This window comes from Callionymus lyra, chromosome 16, assembly GCF_982586985.1.
Source record: "Callionymus lyra chromosome 16, fCalLyr1.hap1.1, whole genome shotgun sequence".
NCBI lineage: Eukaryota > Metazoa > Chordata > Actinopteri > Syngnathiformes > Callionymidae > Callionymus > Callionymus lyra.
In genome coordinates this window covers 25,983,658-26,010,912 of record NC_141833.1, presented here as the reverse complement: position 1 = coordinate 26,010,912, position 27,255 = coordinate 25,983,658, and the positions used below count along the sequence as shown (strand labels likewise).

The following is a 27,255-nucleotide window of genomic DNA, read 5'->3' as shown; positions in this document are numbered from 1 at the left end:
GCCTGGGGAGCCTCCTCCTGCGGGGATGGAGAACCAGGGGGCCTGGGGAGCCTCCTCCTGCGGGCATGGAGAACCAGGGGGCCTGGGGAGCCTCCTCCTGCGGGGATGGGGAACCAGGGGCCTGGGGAACATTTTCAACACTTTGGGGCATTTTTAAACACTTTGGTCTTTTTCCCCCTCTCCCAACCAGGGGCCTGGGGAGCCTCCTCCTGCGGGGATGGAGAACCAGGGGGCCTGGGGAGCCTCCTCCTGCGGGCATGGGGAACCAGGGGCCTGGGGAACATTTTCAACACTTTGGGGCATTTTTAAACACTTTGGTCTTTTTCCCCCCTCTCCCAACCAGGGGCCTGGGGAGCCTCCTCCTGCCGGGATGGGGAACCAGGGGGCCTGGGGAGCCTCCTCCTGCGGGGATGGAGAACCAGGGAGCCTGGGGAGCCTCCTCCTGCGGGGATGGGGAACCAGGGGGCCTGGGGAGCCTCCTCCTGCGGGGATGGAGAACCAGGGGCCCGGGGAACATTTTCACACACTTTGGGGCATTTTTAAACACTTTGGTCTTTTTTCCCCCCTCTCCCAACCAGGGGCCTGGGGAGCCTCCTCCTGCGGGGATGGGGAACCAGGGGGCCTGGGGAGCCTCCTCCTGCGGGGATGGGGAACCAGGGGCCTGGGGAACATTTTCAACACTTTGGGGCATTTTTAAACACTTTGGTCTTTTTCCCCCTCTCCCAACCAGGGGGCATGGGGAGCCTCCTCCTGCGGGGATGGAGAACCAGGGGGCCTGGGGAGCCTCCTCCTGCGGGGATGGGGAACCAGGGGCCTGGGGAACATTTTCAACACTTTGGGGCATTTTTAAACACTTTGGTCTTTTTCCCCCTCTCCCAACCAGGGGGCCTGGTGAGCCTCCTCCTGTGGGGATGGAGAACCAGGGGGCCTGGGGAGCCTCCTCCTGCGGGGATGGGGAACCAGGGGCCTGGGGAACATTTTCAACACTTTGGGGCATTTTTAAACACTTTGGTCTTTTTCCCCCTCTCCCAACCAGGGGGCCTGGGGAGCCTCCTCCTGCGCGGATGGGGAACCAGGGGGCCTGGGGAGCCTCCTCCTGCGGGGATGGAGAACCAGGGGGCCTGGGGAGCCTCCTCCTGCGGGGTGGAGAACCAGGGGCCCGGGGAACATTTTCACACACTTTGGGGCATTTTTAAACACTTTGGTCTTTTTCCCCCTCTCCCAACCAGGGGGCCTGGGGAGCCTCCTCCTGCGGGGATGGGGAACCAGGGGGCCTGGGGAGCCTCCTCCTGCAGGGATGGAGAACCAGGGGGCCTGGGGAGCCTCCTCCTGCGGGGATGGAGAACCAGGGGCCCGGGGAACATTTTCACACACTTTGGGGCATTTTTAAACACTTTGGTCTTTTTCCCCCTCTCCCAACCAGGGGGCCTGGGGAGCCTCCTCCTGCGGAGATGGAGAACCAGGGGGCCTGGGGAGCCTCTTCCTGCGGGGATGGGGAACCAGGGGCCTGGGGAACATTTTCAACACTTTGGGGCATTTTTAAACACTTTGGTCTTTTTCCCCCTCTCCCAACCAGGGGGCCTGGGGAGCCTCCTCCTGCGGGGATGGAGAACCAGGGGGCCTGGGGAGCCTCCTCCTGCGGGGATGGGGAACCAGGGGGCCTGGGGAGCCTCCTCCTGCGGGGATGGAGAACCAGGGGGCCTGGGGAGCCTCCTCCTGCGGGCATGGAGAACCAGGGGGCCTTTGGGGAATTATTTGTGGGTCAGAAAGTGAGAAAAGTGACCTAAAATAGAACCGGGACTAGGCGGCAGTTCCCCCCACCAGGCGGCGGCATTTGGGGCATTATTTGTGGGTCAGAAAGTGAGAAAAGTGACCTAAAGTAGAACCGGGACTAGGCGGCAGTTCCCCCCACCAGGCGGCGGCATTTGTGGCATTATTTGTGGGTCAGAAAGTGAGAAAAGTGACCTAAAATAGAACCGGGACTAGGCGGCAGTTCCCCCCACCAGGCGGCGGCATTTGGGGCATTATTTGTGGGTCAGAAAGTGAGAAAAGTGACCTAAAATAGAACCGGGACTAGGCGGCAGTTCCCCCCACCAGGCGGCGGCATTTGGGGCATTATTTGTGGGTCAGAAAGTGAGAAAAGTGACCTAAAATAGAACCGGGACTAGGCGGCAGTTCCCCCACCAGATGGCGGCATTTGGGGACCCGTAGTGTGGGCAGAAAACTCACCAAAGTGACTTAAAATAGAACCGGTGCAGGCGGCATGTCCCCCCACCAGATGGCGGCATTTGGGGACCCGTAGTGTGGGCAGAAAACTCACCAAAGTGACTTAAAATAGAACCGGTGCAGGCGGCATGTCCCCCCACCAGATGGCGGCATTTGGGGACCCGTAGTGTGGGCAGAAAACTCACCAAAGTGACTTAAAATAGAACCGGTGCAGGCGGCATGTCCCCCCACCAGATGGCGGCATTTGGGGACCCGTAGTGTGGGCAGAAAACTTACCAAAGTGACTTAAAATAGAACCGGTGCAGGCGGCATGTCCCCCCACCAGATGGCGGCATTTGGGGACCTGTAGTGTGGGCAGAAAACTCACCAAAGTCACTTAAAATAGACCCGGTGCAGGCGGCATGTTCCCCCACCAGATGGCGGCATTTGGGGACCTGCAGTGTGGGCAGAAAACTCATCAAAGTGACTTAAAATAGAACCGGTGTAGGCGGCATGTTCCCCCACCAGATGGCGGCATTTGGGGACCTGCAGTGTGGGCAGAAAACTCACCAAAGTGACTTAAAATAGAACCGGTGCAGGCGGCATGTTCCCCCACCAGATGGCGGCATTTGGGGACCTGCAGTGTGGGTAGAAAACTCACCAAAGTGTCCTAAAATAGAACCGGGACCAGGGGGCCTCTTCCCCCACCAGGTGGCGGGCTTGGGGGGCTTGGTTTGCGGGTAGAAAACTCACCAAAGTGTCCTAAAATAGAACCGGGACCAGGGGGCATCTCCCCCCACCAGGTGGCGGGCTTGGGGGGCTTGGTTTGCGGGTAGAAAACTCACCAAAGTGACCTAAAATAGAACCGGGCCAGGCGGCATGTCCCCCCACCAGGCGGCGGGCTTGGGGGGCTTGGTTTGCGGGTAGAAAACTCACCAAAGTGTCCTTAAATAGACCCGGGACCAGGGGGCATGCTCCCCCACCAGGCGGCGGGCTTGGGGGGCTTGGTTTGTGGGTAGAAAACTCACCAAAGTATCGGCGAAATAGAACCATGGAAGGGGGGGATGTCGGTCACAAGGTGCCTGAGTCAGAGAACCAGGAAAACGGACATAAATCCATAAAACCTCGGTGTCTGACTGCTCCGAAAAAAGTGGTCTTTTTGATGTCACGAGCGCAACCACCTAGAGGTTAATGGGGAGGGATGGTGTGAGTGCAAACAAATGTTTCCTAAGTGTGACTGCTCCGAAAAAAGTGGTATTTTTGATGTCACGAGCGCAACCACCTAGAGGTTAATGGGGAGGGATGGTGTGAGTGCAAACAAATTTTTCCCAAGTGTGACTGCTCCGAAAAAAGTGGTCTTTTTGATGTCACGAGCGCAACCACCTAGAGGTTAATAGGGAGCGAGTACAACAGGGGAGGGAGTGAATGGGCTCCGACTGTGGCCGAGCCTGGTGCCTCAAAATCGGACAAGGTTGGACTGGAAGCCCGCTGAGAACTCTGGTTCTTTTGCCAGACGAAACGATTTTTTTCCGAGTGTGACTGCTCGGAAAAAAGTGATGTCACGAGCGCAACCACCTAGAGGTTATGACATAAAACAAATGCGCAAGAGCACACAAAACAAATGCGCGCGCACAGATAAAACAAATGCACACGCACACAACACACGCACGCACACATTAAACAAATGCGCACACCCACATAAAACAAACGCGCACGCACACATAAAACACACGCATGCATACACAGACATGCACTGACAAACGCACACACACACGGTGACATGCAAACATAAAACACACGCACGCACGCACACATAAAACAAACGCGGATTTTATAGGTTTGTTTGTGATGTGTAGTTATGCGTTTGTGTGCATGTCATTGGTGTGTGTGCGCATGTGTCAGTGTGTGTCTGCGTGTGCGTGCGTGTGTGTGTTTTATGTGTGCATGTCACTGTGTGTGTGCGTGTGTCAGTGCATGTCTGTGTGTGCATGCGTGTGTTTTGTGTGCGTCCGCGTTTGTTTTATGTGTGCGTGCATGCGTGTGTTTTATGTGTGCATGTCACATGAAACAAATGCACGCACGCACACATAAAACAAACGCGCACGCACACATAAAACAAATGCGCGCGCGCACACATAAAACAAATCCGCGCATGCACACATAAAACAAATGCGCGCTGCACACATAAAACAAATGCGCGCACGCACACATAAAACAAATGCGCGCATGCACACATAAAACAAATGCGCGCACGCACACATAAAACAAACGCACACATAAAACAAATGCGCGCGCGCATAAAACACACGGATGCATACACCTACATGCACTGACACACGCACACACACATGGTGACATGCACACATAAAACACACACACGCACGCACACGCAGACACACACTGACACATGCGCACACACACCAGTGACATGCACACAAACGCATAACTACAAATCACAAACAAACCTATAAAATAAATAAAACAAACAAAACTATTTTGTTTTGTCAGTGCATGTCTGTGTATGCATGCATTTGTTTTATCTGTGCGCGCGCATTTGATTTGTGTGCTCTTGCGCATTTGTTTTAAGTGTGCGCGTGCGCATTTGTTTAATGTGTGCGTGCGCGCATTTGTTTTATGTGTGCGTGCGCGCATTTGTTTTATGTGTGCGTGCGCGCATTTGTTTTATGTGTGCGTGCGCGCATTTGTTTTATGTGTGCGTGCGCGCATTTGTTTCATGTGTGCGTGCGCGCATTTGTTTTATGTGTGCGCGTGCGCATTTCTTTTATGTGTGCGCGTGCGCATTTGTTTAATGTGTGCGTGCGCGCATTTGTTTCATGTGTGCGCGTGCGAATTTGTTTTATGTGTGCGCGTACGCATTTGTTTTATTCATTTTATAGGTTTGTTTGTGACGTGTAGTTATGCGTTTGTCTGCATGTCACTGGTGCGTGCACATGTGTCAGTGTGTGTCTGTGTTTGCGTGCGTGTGCGTGCGTGTGTGTGTTTTATGTGTGCATGTCACCGTACACCCACATAAAACAAACGCGCACGCACACATAAAACACACGCATGCATACACAGACATGCACTGACAAACGCACACACACACGGTGACATGCAAACATAAAACACACGCACGCACGCACACATAAAACAAACGCGGATTTTATAGGTTTGTTTGTGATGTGTAGTTATGCGTTTGTGTGCATGTCATTGGTGTGTGTGCGCATGTGTCAGTGTGTGTCTGCGTGTGCGTGCGTGTGTGTGTTTTATGTGTGCATGTCACCGTGTGTGTGCGTGTGTCAGTGCATGTCTGTGTGTGCATGCGTGTGTTTTGTGTGCGTCCGCGTTTGTTTTAAGTGTGCGTGCATGCCTGTGTTTTATGTGTGCATGTCACATGAAACAAATGCACGCACGCACACATAAAACAAACGCGCACGCACACATAAAACAAATGCGCGCGCGCTCACATATAACAAATCCACGCATGCACACATAAAACAAATGCGCGCTGCACACATAAAACAAATGCGCGCACGCACACATAAAACAAATGCGCGCATGCACACATAAAACAAATATGCGCACGCACACATAAAACAAACGCGCACGCACACATAAAACAAATGCGCGTGCGCGCATAAAACACACGGATGCATACACAGACATGCACTGACACACGCACACACACATGGTGACATGCACACATAAAACACACACACGCACGCACACGCAGACACATACTGACACATGCGCACACACACCAGTGACATGCACACAAACGCATAACTACAAATCACAAACAAACCTATAAAATAAATAAAACAAACAAACCTATTTTGTTTTGTCAGTGCATGTCTGTGTATGCATGCGTGTGTTTTATGTGTGCGTGCGCATTTGTTTATGTGGGTGTGCGCATTTGTTTTATGTGTGCGTGCGTGTGCATTTGTTTTACGTGTGCATTTGTTTTATGTGTTAGCGCGCATTTGTTTTATGTGTGCTCGTGCGCATTTGTGCAACCGCCCATGAAATACTGCTGGCCCCCCAACTTCCCTCATGACATGGGGGAGTGTGCGTGTGTCAGTGCATGTCCGTGTATGCATCCGTGTGTTTTGTGTGGGAGCGCGCATTTGTTTTATGTGTCCGACCCACACACGCATTGACGCACATTGACACGCGCGCACGCATTGACGCACATTGACACGCACGCGCGCATTGATGCACATAGACACACGCGCACGCATTGACGCACATTGACACGCACGCGCGCATTGACGCACATTGACACGCGTGCAAGCATTGACGCACATTGACACACGCGCGCGCATTGACGCACATTGACACGCGCGCGCGCATTGACGCACATTGACACTCGCAAGCATTGACGCACGCACACGCATTGACACGCACGGGCGCATTGACGCACATTGACACGCGCAAGCATTGACGCACATTGACACGCGCGCGCATATTGACACACGCACACGTGTGCATATTGACACACGCACACGCATTGACACGCACGGGCGCATTGACGCACATTGACACGCACGCGCGCATTGACGCACATTGACACGCGCGCAAGCATTGACACACATTGACACACATTGACACGCACGGGCGCATTGACGCACATTGACACGCGCGCAAGCATTGACGCACATTGACACACGCGCGCGCATTGACGCACATTGACACGCGCGCACGCATTGACGCACATTGACACACACACGCACTAACTCTCGCCTTAAGAAGTGACACTTGTCAGGGTGCAGCTTCAAACCCGCAGCAGCCACTCTGCTCAGCACTAGTCGTAGGGAGTTAAGGGCTTCTTCACACGATGCCCCATGAATTAGAAGGTCATCTAAATACACAAGGCACTGTTGACGTGGGACACCAGCTAGCATGCCATCCATTAGTCTCTCAAAGGTGGCTGACACGCGCGCGCATTGACGCACATTGACACACACGTATTGACGCACATTGACGCACGCATTGACGCACATTGACACGCACGGGCGCATTGACGCACATTGACACACACACACGTATTGACGCACATTGACACGCGCGCACGCATTGACGCACATTGACACGCGCGCACGCATTGACGCACATTCAAACATACACACGCATTGACGCACATTGACACGCGCGCACGCATTGACGCACATTCAAACATACACACGCATTGACGCACATTGACACACACACGCATTGACGCACATTGACATGCGCGCACGCATTGACGCACATTGACACGCGCGCACGCATTGACGCACATTGACACACACGTATTGACGCACATTGACAAGCGCGCGCATTGACGCACATTGACACACGCATTGACGCACATTGACACGCACATTGACACGCACGGGCGCATTGACACACACGTATTGACGCACATTGACACACACGCACGCATAGTGTTTTTTATTGTTTTCTTACCACTGTAATGTATATGTTGGCATTAAAAAATAAAATTTCATGCTTAAGATGGGAAATGTGTTTTTATTATTTTTTGGTCCTCCAATGCCTGTTGTCGCTAATTTAAGACATACCCAATTTTACAATAATTTTATGTTCTACAGTAAAAAATTGAATCTTCACTTTATTTAGTCTCTGCTTGAAAGCAAAAACACACATAATTTTTTTTTTTTAACAATTGCAAATAAATTCAGGCGTCAAGGGGTTAATTTAAGTATGGCGTATACGTATAGTGTATAATAATTTTTAATCTAACACCACACTTTTGTTTTTGCCAAACCTTGTTTCGCATCAGCTGCCACGACATACTTTGGATGTGATCTTACGGCAACGATAACAGATGAGTTTGTTAGCATTGTATGAAAAGGCCCATTGGAGTTTTAGTACTGAACACACACTGAATACTGAATACATTTTTCTGTTATTCAACATGTTTTAAAGATACACACATCCATGCAACATGCAACCATGACAGCTGTATCAGCACAATACGGACAATGGACGTGAGGTTCTGGTCTGCAGCCCACATCTGTGTATCGGATAGTCTGTCAAACATAAAAATGTAAACGGTTAGACTTTTATGATGCAATATACGAGGAACTAACTAAAGATATACTGTACACACCTCCATGATGATTGCCTTTCTCAAGTGGCTTTGTATGTGCTGTTGGGTTTTGTCCATCTGTGCTGGTCTGAATTTGGTGACCTCACAAAAAGGGCAGTGATAGAACAAGCAACACTGACGGCTGTGGAGTGAAGTACATCCTCAAACCTGGCTGATGTTTAACTGATCAGCCATTTATGAGATTAATGAAAGCTTTGACGGAAACTGTTTTTCTATATCACAGACTAAGCTACACACACAGGCAAATGAAAACAGCCAGAAATATGTTATGTTCACTGAACAGATCATTTATGAACACATTTTTCATGTTGTATAAAACTGAAACATTCTATTGAATGACTGAACAATCTACTTTAATATCCTCGTGTCCAATTAGTTCATGTTCAACGTCTGCTATCTCTGGTCTGTTTATCTGGATTCTTGTCACAGGGGCAGCAGCTTCAGCAGAGAGGTCCATACTTTCTTCTCCCCAGTTACATCGTCCAGCTCTTTCTGGAGGACCCCCCTGTGTTTCCAGCCCAGTGGAGGAACATGGTTCTTCAGTGTGTTCTGGGTCTTCCCCGGGTTCTACCATCAGTGGAACATGTTCGACTTCATCGGACTTATTCTCAGATGAATAAATTGATCTGAGACAAGAAAAAAATAAGTCAGTTTAGATTAAAAAAAAAATTAAACTAATTGAAATTCTCACGGATGCTCCGTTGAATCCATACATTCATTCATTTCCACTGCCACCTCCTAATAAGAAATAATGATAGTTTCTCTGATGCACAAATACTGCAGTGCTGAAGATATTAAACCAAAATTGACATTAATTTTAATTGTACAAGTGATGACATCTGCAAAATTAATCAACATTACATTTAAACATTAAATCACTTTGATAAATGACTAAAAAACGTTCTTACATACCTTCCTTCTTCTCTTGAACTCTTTTCGATCTGGTTAAGGAGAAAAATAATTAAAGGAAATGACTCCAGATAAACACAAATCAATATAATAATGTGATTTTTATGAATGCATTTGTTTTTTACCTCTTTTTCTTTTTTTTATACCAATAAACTACAGAACATGTGATCAGTAGAACGATCACAGCAACAATAATTCCAGCCACTTCTCCTGGTGTCAAACCTTCTCGACATACAGAGTCAGAAGAAATAGTTCCTTCTCGTAGATATGTTGAACATCTACAAAGACAAGTGGAGACAGTTTAGAAGAAAACATCTGGAGCAAACATTTGTGAAGCTTCACTCACTGTTTGTGATCCTGACATGACGTGAACGTTCCATTTGAAAATGTTCCTTCACTGCAGGTTCCACACTCAGTGTCTGTGGAGGACGTTCCTGTGAAGAACATTGTGTGTGTCTTATAGTTTCTGCACTCTTGCATTTCACATGTTGGATGTGAAACTCACCTGCTCTGATGATGAACTGTCCTGGTTCACATGTGGAGTGTTGCTGTGCTGCCACACATGTGTCCACTGAGCCGTCCACACAGAAAAAACCCTCCAGAGGTTCACACTTGGTGTTTGCTGTGAAGGTACAGGATCTGATCTCTCTCAGTCCTGTTAGTCAATAACAAATTCTACATCACATCTACATACTGACCTACTCATCATTCTAGTGAAGAACAAACTTTACCTTCAGTACAGACGAGACACTTGAAACCATGTTTCTCTCGGTTCAATTTGTCCATGTAAGTTCCATCATCACAGACAGTGCAGGACGGAGATGGAAATTCTGTGCAATGAACATTGACTCTGAATCCTGTGAGAGAAATAAATAAATGAAAAATTTGAGTGACGTTTTACATCAAGACTCCTGACAGTTACTCTTATAAGAAAAAAGGTCAACATTTAAAATAGGCAGAATACATTTGATAGAATCAACATACAAGTGTCATGCTTATGTTCTTTTGTTTTATTTTGAAGGTGGTTTTCCGTTTTTATGTGTCCTGTGTTTTGAGTGACAGACGCTGGCAGGTGCGCGGCTGGGGATGATGGAGTGGCGGGTTCTTCCCATTGATAAGGAGCGTCTCTACCCGGAAGAACTCGCCAGAGTATTGCGTTTCCAGACCAGGTTGGCTGTCCTTTCGATCGCGCTCCTCGCCTTTGAATCAGAACTGGATTATCCTTTGGATACTCCTGACGTTGTCAGCACTTTTATTTACTCAAGTGAGTCCTTTTGTCTTTTTGTTTTAGTTGCTGTTGGGACCCCGATCTCCAGAAGTGCCCTGCCTTCGCCCCGAGTGCCTGTTTTGTTTTTTTGTTCCTATTACGGACCGCTCTGGATCTATATAAGACTTTTTTTTCTGAATTTTTCCTCCGTGGATTATTTAGAAGATAGCTGGGAAGGGCGACAGGTCTTGATACCTTCACTTAAACTTAGCGTTACATTTACCTATGTCAATAAAATGAAAAGAGACTTTAATAAACAACAACATGTACCTCTGCTCCTTCCAGCTGGACACTCAACATCCTTATCCTTCAACAGTGGACACTGTGACGTCACTCCTTCAACATCCTTATCCTTGAGAGAAAAGATCATTTAATATCAGATGATTTTTGAGAATCTATCAGTGATAGTTTCGTAGATTCTTCCGCGTCTGACCGTTATAAACCTCCTTGTAGGTGGACAACGCATGCGCAAATACGTCGTTGATTTCCAACCTCGTGTACTGTACTGACACTAATAGAATGTTTTTCCATCATATTTGTCCATCATGATGAGTGCCATGGATCATACATGAACACACATGTTTAATGATAAATATTTGTTACCAGAGAACAATTGTTTCAACTGTAATGAAGCATACATGTTTGATATTTACCAATTAGTGTTAAATATTAGCTATATTGATGTTTGAGACAAAATGGGGACCCTTGAAAAAAAAAAGAAAGACCCACACTGTTTTTCTTTAGGTTTGTTTATTGGACATAATAAATAGTTTTAGCAACACTAGAGGGCAGCAGAGAGTACAAGTTGCTTTGCGTGCAGGTGGAGAGACAGGACGAGCTAATGAGATCACCTGTGCAGGTGAAGCTTCTGTCTACAGAGCATGACTACAGCCAAGGTAATGTTAAACTCTTCTGTTAAATTGTTCTCATTTGGAGAGAATATCTAAGGATTATGGACATAAACTTGCAGTGTGACTGCAGTTCACACTTTTAATGATGTCGTCATTAAGTAGAAAAATGATTAATGACATACATGAACTTAATAATTAAGTCAGATCTACTGTATGTCCATGTGTTGTAAATCTAAAACGTACAGAGAAAGTAGAATTCTAGTGTTTCTGATCCCATCATGCAGGGAATAGCAGGTTTGATATAAATGTACATGAATTGATTCATTAAAGATATTATTACATTTGTCTCTTTTAACATTAAGACTTCATCACAAAGTATCATTTCTGGAGATTATTTGACTTCAATGTTGACAACAGTTTATACTGAGTGGATCTAGTATAACACTGACAGACCCGGCTGCAGAAAAACATTTAAGGGGGGGCATTACATTTTTTCAGGGGGGCAAACTTTTCAACCTAAAAACGTATTGGCTTCAGGCTGAACAATGGCTCTGGAACGACTCGCACAGTACAGAGAAATAATTCTCCCATTACTAAAAAGTGACGGTTGATCCCAAAATCTAAAAAAAACAACCAACAACAAAGTTTAGTGCTGTGTCCATGTATTAAACTAAAGCACCACAGCTTCACTTCTACTAAAACATAAGCACTGAAGTCAACCTGAACACTGGATTGACATCAAATAAGTTTTCATCTCATTGAACAAAATCATGGTAGGTGTGATGTGTGTAACTACACATCACAAACAAACCTATAAAATGAATAAAACAAATGCGCACGCGCACACATAAAACAAATTCGCACGCGCACACAAAACAAATGCGCGCACGCACACATGAAACAAATGCGCGCACCACACATAAAACAAATGCGCGCACGCACACATTAAACAAATGCGCACGCGCACACATAAAACAAATGCGCAAGAGCACACAAAACAAATGCGCGCGCACAGATAAAACAAATGCACACACACACAACACACGCACGCACACATTAAACAAATGCGCACACCCACATAAAACAAACGCGCACGCACACATAAAACACACGCATGCATACACAGACATGCACTGACAAACGCACACACGGTGACATGCAAACATAAAACACACGCACGCACGCAGACATAAAACAAATGCGCACGCGCACACAAAACACACGGATGCATACACAGACACGCACACACACACGGTGACATGCACACATAAAACACACACACGCAGACACACACTGACACATGCACACACACACCAGTGACATGCACACAAACGCATAACTACACATCACAAACAAACCTATAAAATAAATAAAACAAATGCGCACGCGCACACATAAACTGACCAGAAACTGTTTCCTTCAACTGAGAAAAATCTCTAAACTTAGGAAAATGTTGTCACAACATGATCTGGAGCTTGTAATCCATGCGTTTGTTTCTTCTCGTCTGGACTATTGTAACAGTTTGTTTTCATGTCTTAACAAGAAGGAGCTGTCTCGTCTGCAGTTGATTCAGAACTCTGCAGCGAGAATTCTGAACCGCTCAAGTAGGAGAACTCACATTTCTCCGATCCTTAAAACTCTTCACTGGCTTCCAGTTTCTTTCAGGATCAACTTTAAAATTCTGGTTCTTACTTTCAGAGCTATTCATGGTCAGGCTCCTCCTTACATCACTGATCTGATCCAGCCTTACACCCCAGCTCGGTCTCTGAGGTCTGTGGATCAGAATCTACTTATGGTTCCACGCACACGGCTCAGGACCAGAGGAGAGAAATCTTTTCAGGCTGTTGCTCCTAAGCTTTGGAACAATCTTCCTCTCTCTTTGCGCTTGATGGAATCTACTGACTCCTTTAAGAAACATCTTAAGACGTTTCTATTTGTTCAGGCTTTTCCTTGAATTTCTCGAACTCCTGTGTTGTTCTCGGTGTTGTCTTGATCTTTGAAGTATGTACTGTTTTGAGTATTGTTTTGATTGTTAAAGCGCTTTGTGACCCTGGTCTCGAAAAGCGCTATACAAATATATATTACTTACTTACTTACTTACTTACTATAAAACAAATGCGCGCGCGCACACATAAAACAAATGCGCACACATAAAACAAATGCGCGCACGCACACATTAAAACAAACGCGCGCACGCACACACAAAACAAATGCGCACGCGCACAAATAAAACAAACGCGCACGCACACACGGTGACATGCACACATAAAACACACACACACGCACGCAAACGCAGACACACACTGACACATGTGCACACACCAGTGACATGCACACAAACGCATAACTACACATCACAAACAAACCTATAAAATGAATAAAACAAATGCGCACGCGCACACATAAAACAAATTCGCACGCGCACACATTAAAACAAACGCGCGCACGCACACACAAAACAAATGCGCACGCGCACAAATAAAACAAACGCGCACGCACACACGGTGACATGCACACATAAAACACACACACACGCACGCAAACGCAGACACACACTGACACATGTGCACACACCAGTGACATGCACACAAACGCATAACTACACATCACAAACAAACCTATAAAATGAATAAAACAAATGCGCACGCGCACACATAAAACAAATTCGCACGCGCACACATAAAACAAATGCGCGCACGCACACATGAAACAAATGCGCGCACCACACATGAAACAAATGTGCGCACGCACACATTAAACAAACGCGCATGCGCACACATAAAACAAATGCGCAAGAGCACACAAAACAAATGCGCGCGCACAGATAAAACAAATGCACACGCACACAACACACACACGCACACATTAAACAAATGCGCACACCCACATAAAACAAACGCGCACGCACACATAAAACACACGCATGCATACACAGACATGCACTGACAAACGCACACACACACGGTGACATGCAAACATAAAACACACGCACGCACGCACACATAAAACAAATGCGCACGCGCACACATAAAATAAATGCGCGCGCGCACACAAAACACACGGATGCATACACAGACATGCACTGACACACGCACACACACACGGTGACATGCACACATAAAACACACACACGCACGCACACGCAGACACACACTGACACATGTGCACACACCAGTGACATGAACACAAACGCCTAACTACACATCACAAACAAACCTATAAAATGAATAAAACAAATGCGCACGCGCACACATAAAACAAATGCGCGCACGCACACATGAAACAAATGCGTGCACGCACACATAAAACAAATGCGCAAGAGCACACAAAACAAATGCGCGCGAGCACAGATAAAATAAATGCACACGCACACAACACACGCACGCACACATTAAACAAATGCGCACACCCACATAAATCAAACGCGCACGCACACATAAAACACACGCATGCATACATAGACATGCACTGACAAACGCACACACACACGGTGACATGCAAACATAAAACACACGCACGCACGAACACATAAAACAAACGCGGATTTTATAGGTTTGTTTGTGATGTGTAGTTATGCGTTTGTGTGCATGTCACTGGTGTGTGTGCGCATGTGTCAGTGTGTGTCTGCGTGTGCGTGCGTGTGTGTGTTTTATGTGTGCATGTCACTGTGTGTGTGTGCGTGTGTCAGTGCATGTCTGTGTGTGCATGCGTGTGTTTTATGTGTGCGTGCGCGTTTGTTTTGTGTGCGTCCGCGTTTGTTTTATGTGTGCGTGCGTGCGTGTGTTTATGTGTGCATGTCACCGTGTGTGTGTGCGTGTGTCAGTGCATGTCTGTGTGTGCATGCGTGTGTTTTATGTGTGCGTCCGCGTTTGTTTTATGTGTGCGTGCGTGCGTGTGTTTTATGTGTGCATGTCACCGTGTGTGTGTGCGTTTGTCAGTGCATGTCCGTGTATGCATGCGTGTGTTTTATGTGTGCGTGCGCGTTTGTTTTATGTCGGTGTGCGCATTTGTTTAATGTGTGCGTTCGTGCACAGTAAATTTCCAAGTGTCAAAAAGGAAGTGTTAATGTATTTTAACTATTTTATAGACTGGTTTAACTCTTCCAGATGTAACACAACAACAACAGGTGTAAAACGTGGCTCCTCCCCCTGCAGTGCTGTTGTCAATATCCAGAGTTAAAACCCAGGTGTTATTTATAGTGTAAAAAGTGAATGAACACTGTCAAGGGTCAATTTAACAATATTCAGTGTTAATATCTTAATGTGCTCCGCCCATTTCAAATGATCCAGAAGTTTCTAGAGTAATTGGACCTCATGGACCACCGCCATGTTTCCATTGGTAAAGACTGTGGTAAGTCTCTCCATCTGCTGACTTATATTTAAATGAATTAAACGATTTATACAATTGTATTCACCGTGACTGTACTACCATTCGCTTTTTAGACTTCTAATGTAGATGAATTGCTATGTGGTTCACCAACATTAAGTTACATTATATTACTTGTAATGCGGTACAGTTAACCTGCGCAGTGAACACCACGTGTAGACACTTGTAACCAATACCACTATGAATTATTGTGTATATTCGGTTTATGGTGCTCGCTCAAAACAACAGATGTATATGCTGTCTGTACATGCGCGCGCCAGTAAGTACGGTAGTTCATTCCCGCGCCACTCCCCCTCTGTCAGGCTTTAGTTTTTAGTAATGTAACCCAGCCGTTTATTTGTTGTTTTATGTTTCAATTATTTTCACTGGAAGTATATAATTAAACCCAGTTGTTATTTTCGTGTTTTATGTTTTATTACTTTTCAATGCATGTATCGCATTAAGACACTGTCGCTTTAAGACGGCCATTGTTTTTTACCTGCGTTCCACGGATGAGACGCGTGGTGTTCAGATGCTTCAGCGGCTCAGAGACTGAGACACGTCATGTTCTGGAGTTTCGCAGAAACACGCTTAAATTCCTGGAGAGGATGAAAGAAAAGCACGGTGATGTGTTCACGATAAAGCTTGGCGGCCACTATGTGACTTTTCTTCAGGATCCGTTTTCTTTGGGGGCTTTCACAAAAGAGAGTCAAGCAAAGTTGAATTTTCACGTGTTTTCATGTCAACTTCTTTCCAGAGTTTTCAGTTATTTTTCCAAAGAAGATTATCATAGTGTTCTCCTCATCTCCAGCAACAAACACCTGAAAGGAGACGGACTGGAGGTCATGACTCAGGCTATGACAGCTAACCTGCAGAACCTGATGCTTCACAACATCAGATCTGAAGAGGACCAGAAAACCTGGATTGAAGATGGACTGTTCATGTACTGCTACAATGTTGCGTTCAGGGCTGGCTACCTGTCCCTGTTTGGCAACAAAAGTGAAGGAAGTGAGGAAAAGGCTAAAGAGAAAGACAGAAGCGAATCAGAAGCTTTGTTCCATGAATTCAGGAAATACGACCAGCTCTTCCCCAACTTGGCTTATGGGATTCTGACCCCCCAGAAACGGTTGGAAGTACAAAGACTATGGGAAATCTTCTGGGACGCTTTGTCCTTGAGCAAGATCAGGTCCAAAGACAACATCAGTGGATGGGTTAAAGACATGTATCAGGCCCGAGAAGAGAGAGGGATGAACGAAGACATGATCGCCAGATACATGTTCATGCTTCTCTGGGTGTCTCAGGGCAACACCGGTCCCTCTTCGTTCTGGCTCCTCCTCTACCTCATGAAGCATCCAGAAGCCATGGAAGCTGCCAAGAAGGAAGTGAATGACATTGTGAGTCAATCTGGACAGAAGGTTCGTGGAGATGGTCCTTTACTGGACGTGACTCGAGAAATGCTGATGAAGGCAACGATCCTAGACAGCATCATCGAAGAGACCCTCAGACTGACAACTGCTCCCCTCCTCACCAGGGCAGTGCTCCAGGACATGAGCATCAAGATGTCCGACGGTCGTGAATACCTGCTCCGTAAAGGTGACAGGATGGCAGTGTTCCCCTACATTGCTGTTCACATTGACCCAGAAATCCACCCTGACCCGCTCTCCTTCAAATACGATCGCTTTCTCAATCCAGACGGGAGCAAGAAAACCGACTTTTACAAAGGAGGAAAGAAAGTCAAGTACTACACCATGCCCTGGGGTGCTGGGATCTCCATGTGTCCAGGAAGGTTCTTTGCCACAAATGAGCTGAAACAGTTTGTTTTCCTTTTGCTGGTCTACTTCGACTTCGAGTTGAAGAATCCTGAGGAGAAGATCCCGGAATTTGATGTCCGACGATTCGGCTTCGGAACAATGCAGCCTGACAGAGAGGTTCAATTTCGGTACAAACTCAAATATTAAATGGTTTTTAAAGGTTAAAATGGTTCAACTGAGCTTCATTGAATGCCTGATTTTGAGGAAACTTTTAAATTTAGAAACATTTCATATATATACAAAATATATATTTCCAAGTATCTCTATGCTTTAAACCTTCCTTCTTTTCCCATTTTTACTTCCAGATTAAATATTATGTATTGAAAACAGACTTTTACAATATCTCTCCTTTTTCTTTCCATTGTTTCACAATAAATATGTTTTTTTACACACATGTGTAGAGTGAAAGGCTATGAAGTTGCACACACACATTTGAAACTTTCAAATAATATATATTTTTTAATGAAATATTATTTCACAAATGTATAATATAATCCCCAGAATTTAATTTAAGAGTTTGTATCTTTAATTTTGGCCCCGTATGTTTGCATTTTGTGCATACTGAATGTAATGCCAAAGGTTCAAGTTGCAGTTGTTTTATAAAGACACAAAGCCTAATTACGCACAACAGCCAAAAGATATAATAAATCATAACAAAGTTATAAGGTTAGGATTTGATCCAAATTTAAATTCAGTAGTTTTACTTTCAGCAAGAGAGTAATACACACATATTTTAGATTCCAGTCTGACTTCTCTCTTAAGCAAAGAACTGGTTGCAGTTACACACGATGTTGATTATCTTACTTGAAAGGTTTTAAACAAATGGACACTTTAATAAATGATTGTTGTTCTTGGCTGAACCAGCATACATTCCTTCAGAGATTTTCACCTGCAGTGAAGTCATCCGTACTCCCTCTCATCTTTCCCAGCACAAACATTGATAATCAAAACAATCGGCGAGAGAATAACTGTGTGTTTGGTTAATATGATAACTTTCCCATCTTCTTTTCCTTCTCTTCATCAATATTTGCATGTTAAAGACCTTCAACAATAAAGCAAAATATATCACCATCTATAAGTGACTAGTCATTATTCTTGTTTTCCCTTTGTTAGTATCTTTTGGTTACGTCCGCGAGGGAAAACGTGTGGAGTCTCTCATCATGCAATTTCACAAGACGTATCCAGTCATTCAGGATCTCTCGTTGTCCAACGTAGATCGGTTTCCTTTGGCCAAACACAGCTTTGAGTTTTCAGTGGCTATGGGTCACGGATTACCAGGACTTAACCTGTGTGTAAATGTGTTACAGGGAGAGACTGTGTGTATGTGTTTGTGTGGGTCTCTTATTAAGTGAAGTCCTCAGCAGATGAACTTACTTTGTATTCTTCTTTAATCCTCAGGACAATTTCATGTTGAACTCGTTGTAGTATATTGATCATCAGAGGAATTTTTTGAAGAATTCATTGTAGATCATTGATCATCAGAGCAATGTTGTGTAGACGGTTGTGAGTTGGAGAATCGCGGTCCAGAAGTGATGCCATCTGGCGGTGGGACAATCATGCAGTGTGATGCGTGGACCACGTTCCCCTTCTCAGACATTTCCAGCCTTGTGGTAGGTGAGCACTCCAGAAATGGTCTCAACCAGCAGAGTCTCCAAGCCCGACCTCTAAGCGTCTCAATGCGGTGTGGTAATCACCTGCTTCTAAGGTTAGGTAAGGTCCAAAGCTTAGGAGCAACAGCCTGGAAGGATTTCTCTCCTCTGGTCCTGAACCGTGTGCGTGGAACCATCAGTAGATTCTGATCCACAGACCTCAGAGCCCGAGCTGGGGTGTAAGGCTGGATCAGATCACTGATGTAAGGAGGAGCCTGGTTTAAATGCATTTGGAAAAAACCCTGTGGAAAGGGAGAGGTTCACCATATTGGTAACCCAGGGGCCAATAACATCAAATACTTTTATAAAAAGCCTACAAGGAAGGATGTCATCTGAGCAAGAGGAGGGTTTCATCTTGTTCACTAGTGCCGAAATATCATCCAAAGATACAGCAGTGAAGGAAGACCAAGAGGAGGAGAGGGGCTCTGAGACAGTAGGGGTTCCACACAAAAGAGAGATTTTCTCTTTGATCAATTTAATTTTGTCAATGAAAAATCTCAACAATGCATTGCTGTCAGCTTCACAGAAGACAGGCGTGATTTGAGGAGCAGGAGACACGAGAGAATTAATCGTGTCATACAACACTTTGGGGTTTTTCTTATTTGTTGCTACACGTTTTCTGATGTAATCAGATCTAGCAGTTTCCACCATCTCTTTTTAAGAAGACTTCAGATCCCTGAGGTGAAGTAAGGTTAGGTAAGGTAAGGTAGAACTTTATTGATCCCTCAGGAGTTCTCCTTCGGGAAATTGTTTGTTTTTTTGAGTGAAGTCTGTGCACCTCAAGTTTAGTGGACTTCCAGAGACGCTCAGTCTTTCGACAAAGTCTCTTCAGACTCAGGAGATCTTCATTTGTCCAAGGGCAACATTTTTTTGAATTTTCAAGTTCAATTTAACAGGTGCCACTTGATCCAGTATTTCAACACAATGATCAGTGAAACAGTGAATCAAACTGTCCACGTCTGGGCAGTCATCAAAGGAGAGAGGGTCAAATGTAGCAGAAAAACTGTCTGCAGTATCGGCTGAGATGACACATCTCTGAGACCTAACTTTCAAAGGCTTAGGTTCAGGGATGAAGTCCAGATTAAACAAGACAATAGAATGATCACTCAGATGGACATCATGTACAGATACATTAGAAATGTCAAGGCCAAGAGTAAAAACTAAGTGTGGCCTTTTTGGTGAGTGGGTTCAGAAACATGTTGCTCAAAATTAAAGGCTTCTGTTAAAGTTAAAAGTTCTTGAGCAGAGCAAGATGTGACGTCATCAACATGAAGAATAAAGTCTCCAAGAATAAGAACAGATTCCATTTGAATAATGGAAGATAAGAAGTCACTGAAGTCTTTCAAGAACAGCAGGACCAGGCGGGCGGTAGATTGACACACAATAGAAAGGTCTTGTAGAACCAACCAAGATCATCTGAGACTCAAAAGAAGTGAATTCCTGTGTCTGAATCACTTTGCAAGAACTGCTCTCCCTAAAAACTGTAGCAAGACGTCCCCCACGACCAGAGAGGCGAGGCTTCCCCAGGACAGCGATCCCTACTGGACAGAAATTGTTCAGATGAATAAACTCTTCCTCTCTCTGCCAAGTCTCAGAAAGACATAATAAATCAAAATTAACTCTCAAGATCATTAAGAGTAAAGGATTTATTAGTAATGGAGCGAACATTCAGAAGTCCCACATTCAGCACCGATGACGTCACTGATGACGCCGCGTCAGACAGGCGCGCAGAGCGGGATCTTTTGAAGAGAACAGCAGCGGTCACGTGGTTGACGGCTGTCACTCACATTCAACTCGGTTGTAAAAGCCGAATTAAAGAGAGGAAATGAAAAATGACAGCGCTGACGTGTCGTCACACTCTTCAGTGAGAGGAATGTCGATCAAACATTGATGACGTCCGATGACGTCAGAGTTCTTCCGAGCGACCGCGACTGCGCGTCTCATCCTGACCTGTACTCCGGATCTCCTTCTTGGTCTCTTGTGGAAATCGCCCGGTACCCGAGAGATCAAACGATATTCCGCAGAGTCCGAGTCGATTAGAAGCAGAGGTGGGAAACTCACGGGACGTTGGTAACGGTCACGAGTGAAGTCCTCCATCAACTCTCTGATGTTGAAAAGAGCATCACGATCATAGAGACATATCTTTAGTGATATGAACATAATATCCAGACAAGTAGTCGTTAAAACGACTGTTTTTGGCAATTATTGCAGGAGCTCACGTTCTAGCAGCCGATCAAAGGCTCACCGGAAGTAGAAGGTCCCATGCTTTACGCTGTCAGAGCAGCAAATAAGATCTTAAAAGGTTTTTCACAAGCACACCCTCGTCGTCATGTGAATCAGTGCAATGAAGGCACAGCACAATGTTCTTCATCAAAGGAAAAGAATGTTACAGGTTGTCACTGTAACATGAGATACACTAGACAAGACTGTTGTGTATCTAAGCCAGCAATAAGCAGTGAGATGTGATGCTTTCTGTTCCTGGAGGATAGAAGCCATATTACTAGGAACTACCTGTTAGTGAGTCACATCATCGTCAGTATTTGAAGGGAGTCATCATTTGGACTTCCTTCTAAAGAGATAAACAATGATGTCTTCATAAAGTATCTCTCTCACTCTCAGAGACTCGGATCTGCCGGGTTCTTCTTCACCTCCCGTGATCTTTCACAATCCAACTTGACTCTTTTCCTATTTAAAAGAAAATATTGAAATCACAATCTTTACACAGTTCACTCCTTTTACACATAGCAATGATTTTAGAAAGAACTCCTTTCTCTCTCTCTCTCTCTCTCTCTCTCTCTCATTGCAAACGCATGTCCTCGCAAAACTATTCATGTTGTCTTGTCAGTTGTTAGATTTAAATTATTATATACATATACGCCATACTTAAATTAATGCTAAAAGATAATGAAAATATAAAGTATAAATTACTCGCTTCATATAAGAGCTTAAACGTTGACTACACATTCACAATCAACATCCACTCAGACTGATTCACTGGTTCAAGACAAGCTTGGATCAGAATTAGATACGACACCAGTTATTTAAAAACATCTGTTTATCTGCAAATCACACCTTAAATCGTAGATCAAAGAACGAAGCAAGACACACCCGGGAAAGGGGGGATAAAAGACGGAAGAGAAGATAACCCCCGCCCGAGAACATTTGAATGATTAGATTACAAGAAAACAAATTAGGATTCGTCTCACGGGTGATCGTGACACAAGGAACTTAAAAGAACCATTTGGCCGGAAAGAGACGACCTTCCGGACGTGCCTAAAATATAGGGATGTTTCTACAGATCGGGACCTTTTCTCTCGGGACTATTGACCTGTACAGTCGCCGGGACAAAGTGCGTCCGGTCGACCGTAATTGAAAGCTTGTATTATGTTTGACCTGAAGCGGCAAATAAACGACCCGTGACACACTCTGGATTGTTCATCTCTCTCCACGACGCGAAGTATAAGACCCGGGACAGAAGTGACGTCGTGTTTTGATTGTTTTTGATTAACGCATGAACACACACACGTATGCAGAAAATTATTAATTATTTATTTTTAGTACAGGCACCAACACAGACAAACAAAAAGAGTAATTTAGATTTATTTTACCAACAAAACGTCTCGTAGTCATTGTCAGGTCATGTTTGTATGTCAATGCAAGAAGTGGGGTACCATCGGATCGCACTGAAGGTTCAAATGGTCAACGTTATTTCATTGAACTATTACCCACTCATTGATGTGATGCGGATTAGTATTCATCCTTGTACGCAAATCATTTTAAGAACAGTGAGAGTTCTGGTTCTGCAGGTTAAAAGACCAACACAGACAGTGAAGTGTCCAAAATAGTTTGGCCACTCCCTCACACTCCCTACACTTCTTTCCAATCACAAGTAATGATAAGCAATCAGTGAGTGAGCAATAATGTGTGGTTGGTAAATATGACGACGTATCACTTTCCCATCAATGGTGCTTTCAAATGAAGTCATGAGTGCAGTTTGACACGGAAGAGGGCAAAGGTCGTGCAGCAGAGCAAACATGTCTAATGACGACACAAACAGATTCAATCATTCGTTTGGATATTTAACATCAGGCTGTTTTTTTAGGATTTTTCTGAATTACAAAACCTGTGGTTATCTATCTTGTTTCATGCCTTCCAGGCATTAATCAATAACTAGATTTTCTGCCAGAGAGGAGGGAGATTGTGGATCTATAGAAAAAGGAGGAGCCAGTCTTTTTTAAAAGTCCAACACTCACTATTCTTTTCATGAGAGAAGTCAAACATGGAGGCTGTTTCCATGGTTGAGTCATGTTCTGGAGTTTCGCAGAAACACGCTTAAATTCCTACTACGTGACTTTTCTTCAGGATCCGTTTTCTCTGGGAGCTTTCACAAAAGAGAGCAGAGAAAAATTGAATTTCAACAAGTTTGTTGCTCACCTGGTCCGTAGAGTATTTGACTACCAAGTGATGGAAGGTGATCATGACATCCTTATTCTATCCAGCAACAAGCACCTGAAAGGAGACGGACTGGAGGTCATGACTCAGGCTATGACGGCTAACCTGCAGAACCTGATGCTTCACAACATCAGATCTGAAGAGGACCAGAAAACCTGGATTGAAGATGGACTGTTCATGTACTGCTACAATGTTGTGTTCAGGGCTGGCTACCTGTCCCTGTATGGCAACAAAAGTGAAGGAAGTGAGGAAAAGGCTAAAGAGAAAGACAGAAGCGAATCAGAAGCTTTGTTCCATGAATTCAGGAAATACGACCAACTCTTTCCCAACTTGGCTTATGGGATTCTGACCCCCCAGAAACGGTTGGAAGTACAAAGACTATCGGAAATCTTCTGGGACGCTTTGTCCTTGAGAAAGATCAGGTCCAAAGACAACATCAGTGGATGGGTTAAAGACATGTATCAGGCCCGAGAAGAGATGAGATGAACGAAGACATGATCGCCAGATACATGTTCGTGCTTCTCTGGGCGTCTCAGGGCAACACCGGTCCCTCTTCGTTCTGGCTCCTCCTCTACCTCATGAGGCATCCGGAAGCCATGGAAGCTGCCAAGAAGGAAGTGAATGACGTTGTGAATCAATCTGGACAGCAGGTTCGTGGAGATGTTACTTTACTGGACGTGACACGAGAAATGCTGATGAAGGCAACGATCCTAGACAGCATCATCGAAGAGACCCTCAGACTGACAGCTGCTCCCCTCCTCACCAGGGCAGTGCTCCAGGACATGAGCATCAAGATGTCTGACGGTCGTGAATACCTGCTCCGTAAAGGTGACAGGATGTCAGTGTTCCCCTACATTGCTGTTCACATTGACCCACAAATCCACCCTGACCCTCTCTCCTTCAAATACGATCGCTTTCTCAATCCAAACGGGAGCAAGAAAACCGACTTTTACAAAGGAGGAAAGAAAGTCAAGTACTACACCATGCCCTGGGGTGCTGGGATCTCCATGTGTCCAGGAAGGTTCTTTGCCACAAATGAGCTGAAACAGTTTGTTTTCCTTTTGCTGGTCTACTTCGACTTCGAGTTGAAGAATCCTGAGGAGAAGATCCCGGAATTTGATGTCCGACGATTCGGCTTCGGAACAATTCATCCTGAGAAAGACGTCCAGTTTCGGTACAAACTTAAATAATAAACTAAAATGTTTTAAACTTCAATTAGTTCAACTGATCTTGAGTGTCAGATTTGTTTTTAATTGACATTCAAGTAAAAAAGTAACGTCAGATTACCTTAAATACATTTTCCTATTTTAGTCTTTTGGTTCTTCTTGCTTTAAACTTTCATTCTTCATTTGATTTTACCTTGAGAATAAAGATCACATATTGTCTAAAGTACCTATAATCTCTGCACTTATTCTTTACATGGTGTCACTATAAGGATGTTAATGTATGTATTTATCACAAACAAACACTGGCACACGCGTGAAGTGAAAGATTGTCTTACTCAGCTGTACTTGTTTCAAACTGTCAATAAAGAGGCGGCTTCTTAAAACATCTGGTGTCTTTTCTGATATCACACGTTACATTTCTTTTTCAAAACTAATTTCTTAATCATCATTGTTATTTTAAATATATAACTGTTATTAGGGCACCTGTGGTGTGACTCTACACTCACAAAAATAAATATCGTTAGATGTATTATTACACTTTAACCAGTGGAAGACAGTGTAGGTATTCTGATGGGCAGTAGATGGAGACATTGTTGTGTTTGGTAAAAACTAAATCGTGACGTTCAGGAATTTTCCAGGCATAGATAAACTGAGGCTCATTTAAAATGTCAATCTAGCAAATTATTATGAAACCCTGTATTTTAGGTAAAACATTTGGACAATTTTTGTGTTCACAAATTTGAGGACCCACTTTGGATGCCGGGTCAAAGGTTTCAGCCCTGCAGCCTGGCCACAGTCCTCTTGCTAATGTCCTTTAATATCCGTGGAGCACATGAACAATATGTATAAACTGTATCCATAATTATTAGGAAAGTCATGAGGTCAAACAATGTATTAATTGTTTGCAGAGAAGTGAGATGTGCCAAAACAAACCATTTTTTTTAGCCTCCTCGCTGCAGGATGTGTTGAATGATGGGAAAACAGGACGAGTAGATCAGTATAATAAGTCAAGTTTTTCAACTCGGAGTCAAACATGGAGGCTCTGCTAACAGTCCTTCTTGTCATCACTGTCGCAGCTCTTGGTGGTTTGTACCTGTTGGGAGTTTTACCGGAGAGCCTCCTCTGGACAAGGGGCTGTTTCCATGGTTGGGTCATGTTCTCGAGTTCTGTCGAAAAAACATTGAAATTCCTGGAGAGGATGAAAGAATGACAGTTATGTGTTTACGATACAGCTGGGCGAGCATTACGTGAATTTTCTTCAAGATACATTTTCTTGGGGGGCTTTCACAAAAGGGGAAAAACATAGATTTCAACACATTTTCTGATCAATTGGTCTGTAGAGTGTATGACTTCCAAGTGGTAGAAGGTGATCTTAACAACCTAGTTCTGTCCAGCAACAACCACATGAAAGCTGATAACCTGAACATGTCTCTTTGACAGCTAACATGGTATGAAGCATCCAGAAGCCATGGAAGCTGCCAACAAGGAAGTGAATGACATCGTGAATCAATCTGGACAGAAGGTTCGTGCAGATGTTCTCAATATAGACGTGACCCGAGAAATTCTGATAAAGGCAAACAATCCCGAAAGAAGTCCATTTTTGGTACAAACTAATATTTTAAACTAAGTAATGTTTCGTATGGAAACTTGTTAAATTGACCTTAAGTGAGTGTTAGATTTAAGATTTGAGTACAAGTAAGAAAGTCTTCTTAGATTACTTGAAATATCGTTCTTATTGTAGTCTTTAATTTTCTTGTTGCATTACACTTTCATTTTTAATTAGATTTTGCTTCTATATAATTCACATCTATGTTTTGTCTCTACTCAGTGGTGCTTTAGTAGGCTTGACATTTTGGACACAGCAGTTAGAATCCCAGCTGTCTTTTTTATAACTTACCCAGAGATTTGACTTATGCTGATTTCATTTATATTGTGCATCTAGAAATAAAAAGCACAACCAGAATGAAGAAATAATACATGATTGTTTAATTTGTGTTTTATACCATGTGAGTTCTGGAGATGGGCAGTGTTGTAGATGAGGAACATGGGTCGTGGTCAAAACAATGACCTCAAACGTGATTTATGGCACTTTTCGTAAATGAACCCAACCAGCTGAGAACAACAAAGATCTGGTCATTGACCGAAGCACCAAACATTAAAATATCATTACATGATCAAACATTAAAATCCTTGTTTTAATAAGATGTTTGCTTTCTTTTTACAAAATGTTACCAGTAGAAAACAGTGAATGCATTCTGACGAATTCTGTGAAGTTGGTGGAGACATTATACGTGTGATTAAAAAAGTAAATGTGGCTGCAGAGTAATGAGGTGTCAAGCATTAGTCAAACTGAACAATTTTGTTTGCAGAGAAGTGAGACGTGACAATACAAACATTTTTTTATAGCCTCCTTGCTGCAGGATGTGTTGAATGATGGGAAAACAGGACGAGTAGATCAGTATAAAAAG

At 44.5% G+C, this 27,255-nt stretch overlaps 3 protein-coding genes across 4 annotated transcripts; 2 read left to right on the top strand and 1 right to left on the bottom strand.

The window, feature by feature from the left end:
* Positions 1 to 8,741: 8,741 nt before the first annotated feature.
* LOC148064291 (tumor necrosis factor receptor superfamily member 14-like) lies at positions 8,742 to 11,161 on the bottom strand. Of its 2 annotated transcripts, XM_087810984.1 has the most exons (6): positions 10,764 to 11,161; positions 9,958 to 10,083; positions 9,732 to 9,881; positions 9,573 to 9,660; positions 9,230 to 9,258; positions 8,742 to 8,943 (listed from the first exon to the last, which is right to left on the bottom strand). In XM_087810984.1, the coding sequence occupies exons 1-6, from the start codon at positions 10,861 to 10,863 to the stop codon at positions 8,891 to 8,893; spliced, it is 546 nt and encodes a 181-aa protein (XP_087667110.1). In that variant the 5' UTR covers positions 10,864 to 11,161; the 3' UTR covers positions 8,742 to 8,890. The 2 variants fall into 2 exon arrangements, 1 of the variants encoding a protein (XP_087667110.1); XR_015713529.1 differs by lacking the exons at positions 8,742 to 8,943; positions 9,230 to 9,258 and adding an exon at positions 9,358 to 9,504.
* A 5,117-nt stretch (positions 11,162 to 16,278) lies between these two features.
* Positions 16,279 to 17,667, top strand: LOC148064290 (7-alpha-hydroxycholest-4-en-3-one 12-alpha-hydroxylase-like). The gene has a single exon (XM_087811028.1). The coding sequence runs from the start codon at positions 16,318 to 16,320 to the stop codon at positions 17,665 to 17,667; it is 1,350 nt and encodes a 449-aa protein (XP_087667154.1). The 5' UTR covers positions 16,279 to 16,317.
* Positions 17,668 to 24,088: 6,421 nt separating this feature from the next.
* Positions 24,089 to 24,811, top strand: LOC148064289 (7-alpha-hydroxycholest-4-en-3-one 12-alpha-hydroxylase-like). Its single transcript, XM_087811172.1, has one exon. It carries the CDS (start codon positions 24,104 to 24,106, stop codon positions 24,809 to 24,811), a length of 708 nt encoding a protein of 235 aa, XP_087667298.1. The 5' UTR covers positions 24,089 to 24,103.
* The last annotated feature ends 2,444 nt before the right edge of the window (positions 24,812 to 27,255 follow it).

Coding starts and splice junctions, on each gene's coding strand:
- LOC148064289 (XM_087811172.1), top strand. CDS start 24,104: ATGAACGAAGACATGATCGCCAGATACATGTTCGTGCTTCTCTGGGCG.
- LOC148064290 (XM_087811028.1), top strand. CDS start 16,318: ATGAAAGAAAAGCACGGTGATGTGTTCACGATAAAGCTTGGCGGCCAC.
- LOC148064291 (XM_087810984.1), bottom strand. CDS start 10,863: ATGATCTTTTCTCTCAAGGATAAGGATGTTGAAGGAGTGACGTCACAG. Junction 10,084..10,763: donor TCCAGCTGGAAGGAGCAGAG/GTACATGTTGTT, acceptor TTTCTCTCACAG/GATTCAGAGTCAATGTTCAT. Junction 9,661..9,731: donor ACAGTTCATCATCAGAGCAG/GTGAGTTTCACA, acceptor TGTTCTTCACAG/GAACGTCCTCCACAGACACT.